General features: G+C 38.4%; 1 protein-coding gene across 7 annotated transcripts in view; it reads right to left on the reverse strand.

Moving 5' to 3' along the window:
- Positions 1–16,049, reverse strand: part of slc44a5b (solute carrier family 44 member 5b) — a 31,320-nt gene that overhangs the window by 6,301 nt on the left and 8,970 nt on the right. For 4 of the 7 annotated variants that reach the window (XM_067513329.1, XM_067513332.1, XM_067513331.1 and 1 more), the window contains exons 2-11: positions 11,075–11,123; positions 6,581–6,654; positions 5,108–5,192; positions 4,723–4,807; positions 4,475–4,588; positions 3,791–3,851; positions 3,590–3,713; positions 3,394–3,438; positions 1,038–1,121; positions 767–879 (exon numbers count right to left, since the gene is read on the reverse strand). In XM_067513329.1, coding sequence (XP_067369430.1) covers positions 767–879; positions 1,038–1,121; positions 3,394–3,438; positions 3,590–3,713; positions 3,791–3,851; positions 4,475–4,588; positions 4,723–4,807; positions 5,108–5,192; positions 6,581–6,654; positions 11,075–11,123 — 834 coding nt within the window. The remainder of the gene's footprint in view (positions 1–766; positions 880–1,037; positions 1,122–3,393; positions 3,439–3,589; positions 3,714–3,790; positions 3,852–4,474; positions 4,589–4,722; positions 4,808–5,107; positions 5,193–6,580; positions 6,655–11,074; positions 11,124–16,049) is intronic. The other 3 variants (XM_067513334.1, XM_067513333.1, XM_067513330.1) reach the window with 1 other exon arrangement.

Consider the following 16,049-nt stretch of genomic DNA (forward strand, 5'->3'; position numbering starts at 1 on the left):
ACAAAGCACTAAAAAGGCATCCACAGCAAAATGTATAGAACAAAAACAGTGTAGATAAACACAAATTAACACAAATCCATTTTTAATCCCTCTAAATTTAAGAATGAGCACACTTTGGCTCGTATCGCATCCAAAACACCAATAACCATAAATGGTCTATGCAAAACACTGATACTGATTTTGTTACCAAGGAGACTGCAGGTGGTGTTAGAAACCAGAAAACTGCTGCGAGGCTGCAGCAGCTGTTAAGGTGACAAACAGGTCAATCTTCAGATCAAACTGAATGGTCTAACATGGAAGTGGATCTTTTACATTAATGGCTTGTTGCATACTGCCTGAGTAGGGACTAGCCATTGGTGGCATAGAACACTGAGGCTCACTGATTCAAATTGTGTTTATTATTGCGCCTCCAGTGTGATTTACTGTATGTGTTTGTGCTAATGTCAGCAAAGACACATCAACATGCAAACAAAACAATCTGATCCGACTCTGTTATTGTGGCTCGATATATATGCTTTGATATGAACTGAAATTAAATGTGTGAAAAGGATCATTATGAAATCTGAATTTGGTTCTCTACTTCAACATCTGTGCCTCCAATTTTATCAATGTCCTAAATGTTCACAAGCCTGAGAGTTTCCTTACAGGGACACTTTGTTGCGAACACATGTGATGAGAATATCAAATTTAAACTATTTGGTCATTGTGTGTGAAAAGTGTATAAAAAGTCTGGCAATGTGCGTAACTGCCTTTAGTACATACTCACCATAGCCGACTGCAGTGATGACACCAACAATGATGAGCCACAGAAGTGCACCAGCAGTGTAACGTAGCAGAAGGATAAAAAGCAGACTGGCCACCATGGTTATTACCAGACCACTGCAACAACACATTATTCACATCTAAAAACTACAGGATGATCGTTTGATTCAGTTCCATCATTACTTTCGGTAAAGTGTTTTTTTTTTGTTTGTTTTTTACAATCCATAAAGAGAAATGAAAACAAGAAAATCATTAAAGGCCACAGCCATTCTTACATGAGGATCCAGTACCAGGAATTTGCATAATCCTCAAAGATCTTCATGCCAACATCTTTGGCATTTAGTAGGCTGGAGACACCTCTGTGATTGAGTTACAAGTTCAGATGGGAAAATGTGGATAAGAGAAGAGTTGACAAAAATGGCCTTAATAAAACAGTAAAAAGCAACTGCAGCAAGTTTTTGTTGGCACCTTACAGTTTACAACTGTTTCTCAAAAACATTTTGGGTTACAAAGTTTTTGAATAAAATGTTTAGTTATAGTGGAACATGGTTTGCCAGCGTGTTATACACATGAGCACGTAGTAGAATTTAGCACATATACTATATTGGTAATGAATGTGATCAGTTTCACTTTTTGCCTACATTCTTCTTTGTTTAAATATACCATTAGGATATTGTAAAACCATCTCCTTTGAACAACACATTAAAGATACCACCAAGACTGGCTTCATTCACCTACATGACATAGCTGAAATTCAACCTTCGCTGTGCATAATTAATTTATGCCTTTGTAGCATCCAAATTAGACTATTGTAATGTTTTGTTTTCAGGCCTTTAATGAGCTGGTATTAGAAGTCTTTACATGGTCCAGAATGCTGCAGCTAGAATCTTAACTAAATCTAAAATATTCTGTCATAATTACACATTAGCTTCCCTTCACTGGCTCTTTAGCCATGTCAGATGACTTGCTAAGCTTTAACGTGCTTCTAATGACCTATAAAGTCTTTAATGGAATTGTGCCTTCTTACTATATCTGATCTCCTTAAACCTTGTATTTCATCTCGTACTCTTGCTCGCAGAGTGCAAGGCTTCAGTCTGTCCCCAGATTTGAAAAGAAGTCAGCTGACTACAGTGCCCTTTTCCTCTGGAATAACCACTCTGCCTCGCTCCATCTGTATCCCTCCCTACACCTCACTCTGCCTCCGCCTCCCTTCCTCCGCATCCCTCCCTCCATTTTCCAGGTGTGATGGAGGGGAGCTGTTTATCCCAGGCAATATCTGGTGTTGGCACCTGAAAGCTGCTACTTGTCTTCCTGATTATATTTGGTCACTTCCAGTCACTTCCATTTGCCTTCTGTCTCCATTCTCTACTCACCAGAACAGTTCTAGGCATACAATTGCTCACCCTGAGCCTGGTTTTGTTTTGTTTCTTCCATTAAAGGGAGTTTTTTCCTTTCCAGTGTTGACTAGTGCTTGCTCAAGGAGGGTTTGTTGGGTTCTTTAATTCTATAATTCTGCCACTATATAAATAAAACTGATTTGAACTGCAACACAGAATAATGATAATACAAACCAGAGACTTGGATGTGGACATCTCCAAATCATAAACTATAAATGTACACAGCATAAACTACGGTGAGTGTTAAAGCAAGATCACATGAGATCAGTTTTCTGACCATTCCTTAACACAAACAGAAGGTCAAATTAAACACGACTGGCAGCGATGTCAGGATATGACTAGTGCAATGTGTGAGCACAGACAAACTGTCCTATGTGTCAAATCTCCACACAGAGGAGGAGGGGTAGAGGACAAGTTAACATTGCTATGGGACAAGCACAGCACTGACAGAAATTCTTTACACAACCTCATAATACAGAGCTCAAATTCAGGTGCGTAAGGGCCAATGGAACTCCGTACGTGTTCAAGAAATTCACTCATGCCTGGCACTGCTTTCTAAAATTGCACTAATATCTCCAGTACTAAAAGAAAAAAAACAAAACAAAAAAAAACAAAACAAACAACATCCTGACCGCAAGGGGGCACTATATTGCTCCCTATTTTATTGGGAATGGGGTGTGCAGAGAAATTAATTAAGAAGTAGAATGAATTGATGTTACCAGGTAGATTTGTGTTAATAACAGTGTTATTTTGTTGAAATGTTGCCAGGAGAAGATATCAGGAACAGATTTGTCCTGATGAACAGCACATGTGTAGGGGTTAGTCTGCAAAAAGCAACATTAAAAAGCTGAAAATAAACATTTTGAGACCTTTCCACTCCTACCTGTGTGGCATTTACTTGGGTACAAAAGAGAGTAAAGTAGTAAAGTACATTTATATTATTATTATTTGCTGGTAATTCAGGGCAAATAAAAGTTTATCACAGCAAACACACAAAACCATGTATAATATCAGCTCTTTGGATTAAATACATGATTTCTCTGCTTATCCAAAGTTTGCAATGTCAGCTCAGTAATATGCTGATGGCACAGGTTTATAAGGCAGCCATTTTTAGCTTACAGGGTCTTCTTTTTAATGTACTGATAAGCTGCATTTTCATGCAATAAACATGCAAATGAATTTGAATGTGGTCGGTCACATTCTTGGGCATCAGAAACATGCCCATTTGTCCTACCCTGTAATATCTGTCCAGAACTCTCTGGGTGCAGACTTGGCAGCCCTATTGACAGCATTAAAACAAATTTATTTTTTAGGGTAAACTATTTTGCATATTATTCTACCACAGTGGCAATTCTTAGTGTAGTGTATGTGACTCTTCACTGATTCAAAAACAAGGATAATGATTCACATTGCTGGGAGGCAGGACTTACGTGGCAGCATCTTTGAGGTCGCTGACACTTCTCTTGTTATTCTCACCATCTTTGAAGATGGTCTTATTGGCTACAGTTAAAGTTCCATTGCTTGTAATAAAATCAGGGAAGCATCGCTGAAGGACTGCAATAGATGTTTAACAAAAGTTTAGTGTTTTGTTGCTTTTCTGAAGAAATAATGAGCTACTAAGTGTCTCTTACAAGGTCTGCTTGGCACAATCATAGATGGGCAGTCTTCATCTCGTATGACTTCTAAAGGTGACTGAAAGAAAAAAAGCAGAGTATAATTCAACTACTGAAAACAAAAGACTTAATTTTAACAATTCAACTGGCACAATCTTTGTGTTTATATGAGGGGAGGGCCTTACTTCTGCAACACTGCATTTTCATTGACATAGCTTTTGTATTAATATGGCTATTTCTAACATCAAGTAGTCAAATGTGACAGAATTGGACTGGTTTTCCTGTCTGATGTAACACTGTCAAACTTGAGATAATGTGGGAAGGAAAATCAATGATTCAGTTTAAACAGTGTGACTGAGTCGTTAGGTGCTCCCACCCACCACCTCACTTTCTGATCTTTACACAGCGTCACTGTCACTGGACTACTGCCAGCCAAGAGAACAAGGTTGTAAACTGCACCAGTGGCTGCCAGCTTACTTCTGCATGTTCTTGCAGCCCATTCTAGAGAGTTTTTAATATGACTCTACCGCCGACTGTGCTTTGTGTGCATGTTTTTCTTCTCTTTTCTATTCAACCAAAGTAGAACAAAGAGGTCTAAATGCTCATAATTTAGACTTTTTATTAGCCCTACTAATATTCTATGGACGAATATGCAGATGTACACTATCTGCCCGAAGGAAGTCAAAGATCACTGTCTCTCACCTTACTGCCAATCTTGAAACCTGGCTTACAGAACTGCTTGTAATAAGCCCAGTTATGGGTATTCCACGCATCCAGTAGAGTGGCAAATCTGTCAGGGCACTTGGAGACACAGAGCTAGGAGGAAGCAACACATCCTCTTAATGAGAAAGCCCATCAATCTTGCATAATCAAGCGTGGAGGAAAAGCTGGAGAAGAACATAAAGCATTGTAAAACACGCTGCAGGAGGGGGCTTCATTTAGTCTCTTACCTGCGTTGTAGGGCACTGGAGGTTAATTAAAACTGCAGGATTGGCACATTTTAACATGTTGAAATAAAATAATATGGCTTTGTTTCTGTGGAGACAAATGATGAAGACAAAGAGTGATGTCACTTTGGACAGATTCAAAACACTGAATCTGAAACATTACTGTCTAAAGGTTTATTGGTTAGCATTTAAAATACGCACACACAAACACACACACAAACAGATTTAACTGTGATGTAGTAAACCTTAACATATTTAATCACAACTCCTCTTCATGTAAAGCATTTTTAGTGTAAAAATAACAATGGAAAGATGACTGCATAACCGTAGAACATAATTATTCTTCTGTAATTATTTTTCTTTAAGGAACAGATATTTTCCCACTCACGCATTTGGGGTGTTCTTCTGCCCACAGAACTGACCGTGGCTGTCGGTTGGATAGACAACCTTCCTGGGGTCGCCGTGAATCCAGGCTGAAAACATACAACAGTTTATTGGCTGGACCACATAAATTTGAACACATGTAGCCATACCAGACACCAGAACATTGGTCAACCCATTGCCTTCCATTTGAACATTCTGTGGTCCTAAATTATATCTTCTATTGGTTTGGAGTTTGGTTCGATACAGATAAGAGAAATTATCTACTCCCAAGGAAAAGCATTGAATAGGTATTAGCATATATATAATATAGTTATTACATATATTGTAACTGGATTAATGGAATCATGTGAATGAGAATGGGTGCATCAAGACAAAGCCCTGTGTTGCTCTCTGAGTGCTAACCAAGAATAACTGACAATTAGCAAGGCAACACTGGAAACCTATTTGGAGGACTGCATGAATGCATGTTAATAAAAAAAAAAAAAGAGAGAGAGAGAGAAACATCTACATGACAACAATAACAAAACAAACAAAAACGTTCTGTTGTGTTCATGTCTGTGAGAGTCGTAACCCAACATTCAATTCGCTAAGCAATGCTTGTATTTCATTTGTTTGATCAATCTGAGCAATACAGTGGCCTATCACCTTCTAGGATAATGTAAGATTTGCTCTTAGTGTAAAACAGCACACAAAGGTGGGTGACAAATATTTGACACAACTTGAATGATGAAACTGAAAAAATAAGCAGAAAGCACAAGTTCTCCAACTGGCTGACAACATGTCAGTGTCTATTTGAAGTCACATCCATTGTCATGCCTCCTGCTCTTTTTAAATTACTGGGAAACAGTAAGTTCCTCCATGCCCAGATTGAGACGTGACTACACTGACAACTAGCTGGTAAAGGACAAAACTATGTTGATGGCACTGGGACCTCAGCTTTCCTCTATTTTTGATGTATGTCATACACATGTGTGAGGGAGAAAAGAATGTAAAGTTTTAAAAAGGAAAATGTTTTGTATTTGAAATGGTAATAAAAAATTGGCAAAGAAAAAATTTGTAAAATAGAAAATACATTTTAAAAAAAGGAAAAGGACAACGGAGAAAAGTGAGGAAAAAAGAAAAGGGGAGTTGCAGACCAAGTGTACTACATCTTACACTCTCACTCAAACACCTCCAGTCAAATTGCATGTTTTCAAAAGAATAGGCAAATTTCTGGAGAAGCTGTATTTCTAAATTCTAAACAATCCAACATTGTGTGAATAACCCACCATGAAATGATTAACATCTGTCCATCAATAGAAACTACTCATACACTACTCATTTTGTGTTGTACAGCCATCCAGAACACGCTAAGTGACCAATTTACACTTTGAGACCACAACCAGACCAGAGCATATCCACCACTCCATTTTGGAGTGTGAGTGCTTTGTGTGTCATTATGATACTTTGTGCAATCAACAGCAACATTTCAACTCACCCACAGTACCAAGAGTGATGTAGCCGAGGATGACAATGACGAAGATAAAACAGCAAAACACATCAGTGCAGTTCCTGGGAAAGAAAAATGTATGAACAAATAAGAGATGGGTGAAACTGAAAGGCAAGATTACTGTACGTCAGCAAAATAGGGTTAATTATGAATGATTGGTTCTTGAATGCCCTTCATAATACATCCCTTGGAAGAAAATAGAAACAGCGTCACCTTAAATAACATGTATTGGGCATTTAACTAATCCATGTTGGTTTTCATGACAAAGCTCATGTATGGCAGGTGAGTTTAAGCTCTCTGATTGCTAAAAGGCATGGCAAGGTGTCATCTTCACCTTTTTCACAAAAAAATGCAGTAGAGTTTAGCAGACTTTCTAACGAGATTCTGAATCCTCCAACCCCCTGGAATTAACTGTCCTACAGGCACAGAGACAGCTATTTGAAGATTGCCTCCCTCTCTCTTTCCTCAGTAACTTTGACTGCTAGTTTGAAAGCCACATTTCTAAGAGTCTCTTTCTCTCTAAGTTTTTACTGTCTCTCCCTTAAGAAATGTTCTTCCCCTTGTTTCCATTCTGAGAGAAGAGAAGCTATTCAGAGGCTTCTTAGTTTGCAAAACTACGCAGACCACTGAGCCTAGCCTTAAATAAAGTGAAGTTTGAGCCGCTGTAGAAAGTGGACAAGCATGCAAGGCACAAGTGGATTCATTCTCAATGAGAGCAGAAAAGGCAAGGTCAATACAAGGCCTGGTTTTAGAGAAGTGACAGCATTTCTTCTGTATAGTTCACTGTGGACTGTTTTTGCTTTGTATGCAGCATGGTTACGTGGTTCTATACAGACACCACATATGTGCATGGTTTATTAGCCTACAAATGCCATCTTATGACTAACTACTGTAGCACACAGTCGAGAGAGACTAGAGCAGCTATTAGGTAATAGAAGTGCATTCATTAATTAAAATTAGCTCCACCTTTACCAACAGTGATCTTTGACCCTTATTTTAATTTTTACCATAATCACCATAATAAGGATTGTTTATAATTCTTAGTGGCGTACTTTTATTTTTGCACTCTAAAATGTATATTATCTGCGTATTACATTTACAAGAGTAAAGTCTTTTAAGTGGTACCTGTAGTGAAGGATATTTTAGGCCAATGCTTGCACTTTTACTTGAGTATTGTGTTTGTGTACCTCTACCGTCTCTGCACACAGTGTATCACATTTTCTGCATGTGGGGCTCAGAGTGGCCATGCTAACCCTTGCCCTCTATGATATTATTAAGACCAGCAGTGTTCATGTTGTGGCTGATCTGTGTATCTCTACTCCATATTCCACCATATATTTTTATGTCAGAAAATAAATCAAATTCCAAAGATTTTGCCATACTATCAAATTGCGAGTTCAGTTAATCAAATATATGGCATTAGAGAATATTCAGCTATTTGGATTTCATATGGGCGCAAAATTAGATGTCTCTGGATAACACCAACTATATGAAGCAAATACTGACTCAAACTTTCCCTGGCAATATGGATATGGTCCAGGTTCGTAATGAGATTAAAAAGAGAGATTCTTCTGGTTTTCTGGGCAGTGTAGGAAACAAAAACAAACAAACCAAAAAACTGTATGCGTAGTCTATCTTCTTAGTTTTAGAATAACGTGCAATGTATGCTTGCATTGCAAATTATTATGGACCATTTGCAAGTGAAGCTGCAATTAAGAACACTTTTTATGGTCTATAATAACTGCAGTAAAACTTACATCTCTGTTAACAACCTGCTCATGTAGATTGATTTGCTGTACTTTAAATATAGATTATTGTCTCAGAAGGGCTGCTAATATTACTTGGTTCTCATTTCAGAATCAAATGACTCCATTATCACCACTCTTAATGACATTAAGCCTGTAAATACCTGCAGCATGTTTGGAGCAGATAATAACTGACCCATTGACCATCTGCTCTGTTAAGGCAATGCCTTACATCCGCCAAAACCTCTAATAGATAACATTAATAGCCTAAGGGACATTGCTATATATCTTAAGGGGTAAACCTTTTCTGAATTCACAGCAAATATTTTTTGGAGATAACAGATAAACAAAGGCAGCTAAAGTAGGCAAGGCTCTAGCTGGGAAGACAGTTAGACAGTGGATGTGAGGAGTAAAAAGACAACCTGCCACACCATCAGCAAAAAAATGTGCATATTATTAACAAAGGGAGACCAGGGAGTACAATTTAATTTCATTCAAAAGAACCGGGGGGGCTGTTTGGGTTGCCATGGTGATCGCTGCATTCCTTGTCTTTAAATTCCTCTCCATCCTTTGGCTGGTAGATAAATTAGCTATCACTCAGCCACATCTTAGGTGATTAGAGGGGAGGATCTGAGAGGTGGGAGTCTAAAGCCGACCTTGCATTTCCTCCCCTGTAATGTAAATGGTACTATAGATCTGTCTCGTTTTACAAGTTCCATATATAGACATGGCTGCATTATTAAGACAAAGTGCAAACACAGCAGCATAGTGCTAATTCAAAGTCACCTTTGAAGCATGCTAAGATGAGCAGAGAAGCTGACATAAGGTGAAGAGTGAAAACTATTCTGCTTGTTTCTCTTCTCACAAGAAAGCCGGCCACATGGACTTATGGACTTATTTGGACTCCCACCTGGCATCACTCCCTAACTACAAATCTCCTCATGTCCCTTACACATTCATACACAGTGACTGTACAGTCCTTATGTACTGTGCTGGCAGACAGCACTGGGGGAAAAAAAAGGTCACTACAAACTCACAACAATGAGAAACTTTTGTGTTAATGCAGGGCCGATATTCTGTGAGAACCAAGGTGACACAAATGGTAGCAGTGCCACAGAATAGCATGGGTGCCCTCGTGGTATGAATCCTTCCCTGCTCCGTAAAAGATATTAAGAGGAAAAAAAACATTTGAGGGCCAGATTAGGACACAGAAAATATATATATTTGTCCTCTCACAAGATCTGAGAAAGACAATAGTTAAGTGAGCTGCTTTACTGAAAAACAAGCCTTTTTTAGTTAAACTCCCACACATGCTGTGATAAAAGAGAACACTTGATTTAATTTGTCTGCTAGTGCACATTTATTATTAACCATACTCTGACAGAACACCATAAAAGGCATTATCTCACTGCAATGCAAGTGTGCATATTTCTCATACTGATTGCACGATCTCATCAGCCAGTTTGAATTAACACAACATCATGCCCACTTCTGTCTCATCTATAGAGGACTGTTCTATAACCACAGATACCATTACTTCATTTAGGCAATGTTCTTGCATGAAAACACGACCACAGAGTCCGTTTTCTCCCAGTACTCATTAAGAATAAGCCTCTGAGCTACAGAAACATCAAAGTATCCTCGGTGCCTTCACCCAGCTGTAGCAGTGAAATGGGCTGGAGAGGGTGGGATAAAGAGACACAGGAGGACTGAAAACATGCCTTCACAGCAGCCTGTCAAACTCACATTGAACATAAAAGAGATAAGAGTTGATGTTTCCTAAGAAAATGACTAAATCATCAAGACTAGCCTGTGGTGGACTCCTCAAGGGGTTTTGTTATATTGCAAAGTTCTCTTCTTCATTGTGCTAAATCATAGCAGTCCTAAAGTGTAGAGTGTAATGTAATAGTGCCACATATCATTTTGGAGGGGAAATCTCCAGTCTAAAGTCTACTTCTGTGTTTATTAATATAGAATATCAAATCTTTTAAGCACAATGAATATGTACATATGTACATATTTGTTTTGTTTAAAACCTTTGTTTTGCATGTGACCCCCTTCTTCAATAACCAAACTAATGTAAAGTTACAATTTACACTTACAATGTCATTTGAATTTAGACTTAAAGATCATTTTGTTTTCTATTGTAAACTATAATATATAAACAATATCAAAACATATTAGTGTTTGATTAGATTGCAATCAAGTTTTTTAATCACTCACAATGCAAACAAACAAACATTTCAAATATATACAATGAAAACAGTGCGGCTGGTTTAAGAAATAAAAACACTTCACTATCTTATTACAAAAGCCCCAGTGAAGTGTGGACTACATTTGTTTTGGATGTATCTGGCTGGTTAATAATGTGTGTCACTGGCCTAACTCCAGCCACCAGCCTGACTTATGGCTATTAATCAGTTCAGTGTGGAGCGGAGAGGGCAAGAGAGTGGCTAGCACTCAGCCTCAATCCTTATTATTGTAGCATGACAAGTAATCAATCAGTGGCCGGACAATGACGAACAGTGTAAAAAAACAAACAAACTATATATATATATATATATATATATATATATATATATATATATATATATATATATATATATATATATATATATATATATATATATATATATATATATATATATATATATATATATCTTGTGTTGGAAGATAATAACTAGTACCAGTGTACAATTATTTGTACTGTTAATATGATGTTGAGTATAAGTAGTACCTGTTGTGAACAGGCCCTCTGAAGTTTGGGTCAAACTTGCGTGGCTCACCTATAAGACAAGCAGAGGAAGGTAAAATTGGCTGACAAGAGCAAAGAATAGTCAAAAGGAAACCAAATATGACAGTGACCGAGTACACACAGATCATAAACAATATAGGAACAAAATGTACAGTTTTTATGATGTTTCTGCCCTTTTGGAGATCGTGATTTAGAGCCAAAGAAAACATAGATTACACATTCACAATAACTATTTTGAGCAACAATACATTACATTGACACCAAATATAAGTGAGCCTGCTCCATTCAACTGGCCAGGACAACCTATGTAGCTTGTGCAAGTCTCTTAGCAGAACCAAGAAGAAGGATGATTACTCAAAAGCCAAAACAGTGTAGACAATGACAAATTCCTACAGTGTTCTTAACTGTACCTGGTACTAAACGGTTTTCTGATTCCTACACAAACATATAAATAATTATGTTAACCACTATAAAGCCAAACAGCTTATCTGGGTCACTGTGAGATTCCCCTATTTAACCCCCCTGAGTAAATAAACTGTTGCAAAGGACATCAGTCACCCAAGGGGCTAACTCATACTGCATGCATTTGTAGGTGTAACCGAAAACATGAAAAACATTCGTCATTGCCAGCTTCTATGACGCGTTCCTGAGGACCTATTAATCATCACACATGGAGCATAATATCTCCAAGCAGCTGGGACAGAGTTGGGGAAAGCATGAGTGGGCCTATTTCCCATCTGCCTATTTCCCAAAATTATCCTATCAGGAGACATGCAAGTCAGCCTTGCTTCAAATGTGAGTAATAAGAACACTACTATGCTCATGTGAATCTGGGTGGCGTGTTTTAAATGTACTATAAAATTGTGAAGGGTCATCTATACACAAGTAATAAACCATTTTAATTTTATTTAGCAAATCCAATTTAAAGACAATACCTAAAAAAAAATTTAACAAAAAGTATTGTTATTAAACTTATTACTGAGCTTGATTTAGCTTATGACTTTTCTCCACAATTATTAAAAAATGACTAAAAACACATTCAAATTAAAAAAATGTTAAATTGAATATATTCTCATATTACAACAAACATGGTCAGTTTACCATAAAATAACTAACATGTGGAGATGTTAATGAGCAAGCTCAGCAACATGTTTCTCTGTGTACAGTGCAGAGAGTTATAAAACTATCATGATGTTCATGTTTATAACCACCAATGCTATAAGGTTTTAGACTACAAATAAGTAATCTAAAAAAATATTTTATAAGTTCAAACGTTCAAGACACAAACAAGTTCAGCTTTACTGCAAATAGATGTAGTAAAAATTAACTTAACAGGAGCAAACACTGATGTCAATGTACAAGAGATGACTCTAGAGTTGAAAACACGGTAAGCCACTATTGATTTACTCAGTTATGAGTACAAGATCCACAGATTTCCAAGCCATAGCAAGAAACTTGAGCATGCCTGCTTTTCCCTGCTGTTGTTCTTCTATCACAGCAGAAGGGGTCTAAACGATATCAACACGGACACAATAACAGTATATGGAAAACATCTAACTCCTGAGGTGTCCTAAAGCTGCACAGTCAGCAGAAATGCACAGGACAAGAAACGTGTGTACTTTTGTTTAAGTGAGTTGCACTTTAAACCATAAGCTGGTCTTTTGACCACATGGGATCCACCGACTGGGTGGTTCCAACATTGTAGGTGTATGACCGCTTCAGCTTCTTTGTCATCAAAGCCGTGTAAGTTGTTAACCTTTCTTTTAAAGTATTTCAAATAACATTCCTCCATGTCCACTTTTCTTTGTCCTTGCTATTAAAAACTTCACTTTAAAGCCATCTGTTTGCTTGTCACTAAATGTCACACCATAGAGTTGTATGTCAGGTCTAAAAATAGGACATGTTCTGGGTTATGTGTGTGAATTTCTCATCCAAGGACACGGTGTCACTGAACCAGGTGCTCACTGCAGCATTTGCAGGGCACTGGCATGGAATATAAGAGGATGCTACTTAGCATTTTAACTAAGTAGTCAACAATGTTGAGAACAGGGCTCAAATTCACAAGTTACACATCACACATATAGTTTGGTATAATAACACTGCTTGTGTCAGTTTTTCCTATCATCACATTAACTTACATCAGAGCTAATTACAGGTATACCTGTTGGGGGTTTGCATGACATGCCTCTAGCTACTAGACTGGGCCCAGTGTAGGATGGATATGCATTGATGCTGCACTGAAAAAAAAAAATTAATAATCTTCACAGTGCAGTAAATATAAAAACAGGTTATTCTATATGACAGGTGCCAGGGAGTGTCAGGGGTTGGAGCAAAACTCCAGGGGTTGCTTCTTCAGCTAAATTTAACCCCAGCTGCTGTTCCTCACTAAAAATCAGCTTATTTCCACTGGATTGTAGTTTTTCCTCTGGCACACTAAAAGAATTCAGGGTAGGGTTAAAAGAGAGTAGTGAAAATCACCAATAATGCTGAGCCACCAGCAGGCTTTGCATTAGATGACGGCTGTTTGTCTGCACTGCAGTCTGCCAGTGCAGGAGATGAGGCTGGTGGGCTGCATGTGTGCTGCTGGCTGAAGTCAGGCTGAATGAGGGTCTGTAGTCAACAACATTCGGAAAAAGCCTGGCAGGCAGGCTCCACTGGGAGGGCGAGAGTTGCAGTTAGCTCCACTAAAAGACAGTCTGCTCTATTGACATAGTGTTAGATAATGCCACTGTGTCCTGCTGTAACTGAGAGATTAATGCATAACAATATTCATGGTGCTAATCAAAGGCTCTAAGGCAATGATGGTGAGGAATTACACATCAGGACCACACAAAGGCTTTGGCAGTAATGTTCACTCCGCAATTCCAACTGCATTTACAGCTAGTCTGCCATAGCAACAACAACTATGGATCAATTTTACAGTGGTGAGAACATAACATAATAAACACACTGTAACATACATAAAAATGTGTTTGAATTCCTCAGAAAAGACTGAAAGTGTTGTCATTGTCATATGTGCCTCAATCTGAAGTCCTTATCTCCTGTCAGGCATATTTCTGAAGTATATGCTGACACTGAGAATCAACTTCCAACTTGACTGTGATGAAAAAGAACCAATTGAAACAACCCAGCCTAGAGTGGTAAACCTTCAGGGGAAAGTCACAGAAGTGTGTGTGTGTGTGTGTGTGTGTGTGTGTGTCTGAAGTAACAAATCACTTCAGATACTGTGAGATTTATGAATGATTTATTTGTGTGAGCAAAGGAAGCTTATAGCACATACAGAAGTCCTTAAATTCAATTTTAAGAATCAATTAACATAACTTTTAAATTTAATCTAGGTAAAATTATTAAATATACAGTACAGTGTTGTCATCACAACCTTTTCTTTACTTCGTGTTTCTACAGCCCCCCTTCCTAGTGTTTCTCAGCTTGCCTCAGTAAACACATCCAGTGCACAGGCACATAAACATGGGCAGACACAGGCACCAGTGTCCCCAGGCTCCACTGTCCAACACAGGCCTCTTTCATACCATGGTCATGGAAACAGCTCGAACACTGCAGGTGCTCTACATGGGTTGGGTCAGAGGGGACATTTGAAGACTTTTTTTTGTTGTTGTTTTCACTCTACTGATTCATAAACATTTCCAAGACCTGGAGAGAGTGAAGTGCTGTGAGACTCCACTTCTGTCAGAGCTGTGTTGTAGTTAGAGGGGTGTAAGACCCAGCTACAAATAAACTGAAACAAGAAAGTAGGCATGTTAAAAATTCAACATAATGATGTTGCTCAGTAGGGTAGGCACAGTCTCTAAATTTAAATGCTGTGTACAGTATCTTCTTCTTTTCCTTTCGGCTGCTCCCTTTCAGGGGTCGCCACAGCGAATCATGTGCCTCCATCTAACTCTATCCTCTGCATCCTCTTCACTCACACCAACTAACTTCATGTCCTCCCTCACTACATCCATAAATCTCCTCTTTGGTCTTCCTCTAGACCTCCTGCCTGGCAGCTCCAACCTCAGCATCCTTCTACCGATATATTCACAGTTTCTCCTCTGAACATGTCCAAACCACCTCAATCTGGCCTCTCTGACTTTATCTCCAAAACATCTAACATGAGCTGTCCCTCTGATGTACTCATTCCTGATCCTGTCCATCCTCGTCACTCCCAAAGAGAACCTCAACATCTTAAGCTCTGCTACCTCCAGCTCTGCCTCCTGTCTTTTCTTCAGTGCCACTGTCTCTAAGCCGAACAACATTGCTGGTCTCACCACCGTCTTGAACACCTTTCCTTTCATTCTCGCTGAAAATGCTGTGTACAGTATATTCATTCATAATTGATGAAAGCACTGGCTTCTGCCAATCTATAGAGGAAAGAAACATCAGTAACATTACTTTGGAGCTTAGTATTTTCCTCTAGTCTATATTTAAAAACTAGCTGTTTTTAGGTTTCTTCTTTAACACTGGTGTGAGGTTGATAGCAAACTAGTCAAAGAGCTGTTTGCACGGATCACTTCCAAAAAGATAAAGGCACCAGTAAAGCTACTGTATGATAAAATAACAGCGCAAAGAGGTCATGGAGTAGTCTGCAGAGTAGAGACTGTGAAGATTTCAAAGTTGAATCCAAAAACATACATATAGAGAAACTGGGGAAGGGGGGTTAACTTGAGTCAGGCAACACTGTCACATCCCTCTAAACCTAACACTTGACACATTCACAAAACAGACACACATTGATGCACAGATGAATTAGGAACATCATGATAATGCAACTCTCCCACACTCTAAAGAAAGAAAAAAATGAGAATTATTTGGACTCCATCTCTAAAAGAATCAAAGCTGTTAAAAAGCTCCAGATGGCTCACTTTTTCATCATATTAAAAATGTAGAGATAATACACATGAACAGACTCCACATTGCAACATCCCTTTTTATTTCTCTGCCTTTCTTCTTTCACCCTTCT

Source organism: Channa argus, chromosome 8 (genome assembly GCF_033026475.1).
Source record: "Channa argus isolate prfri chromosome 8, Channa argus male v1.0, whole genome shotgun sequence".
In the NCBI taxonomy this organism is placed as follows: domain Eukaryota; kingdom Metazoa; phylum Chordata; class Actinopteri; order Anabantiformes; family Channidae; genus Channa; species Channa argus.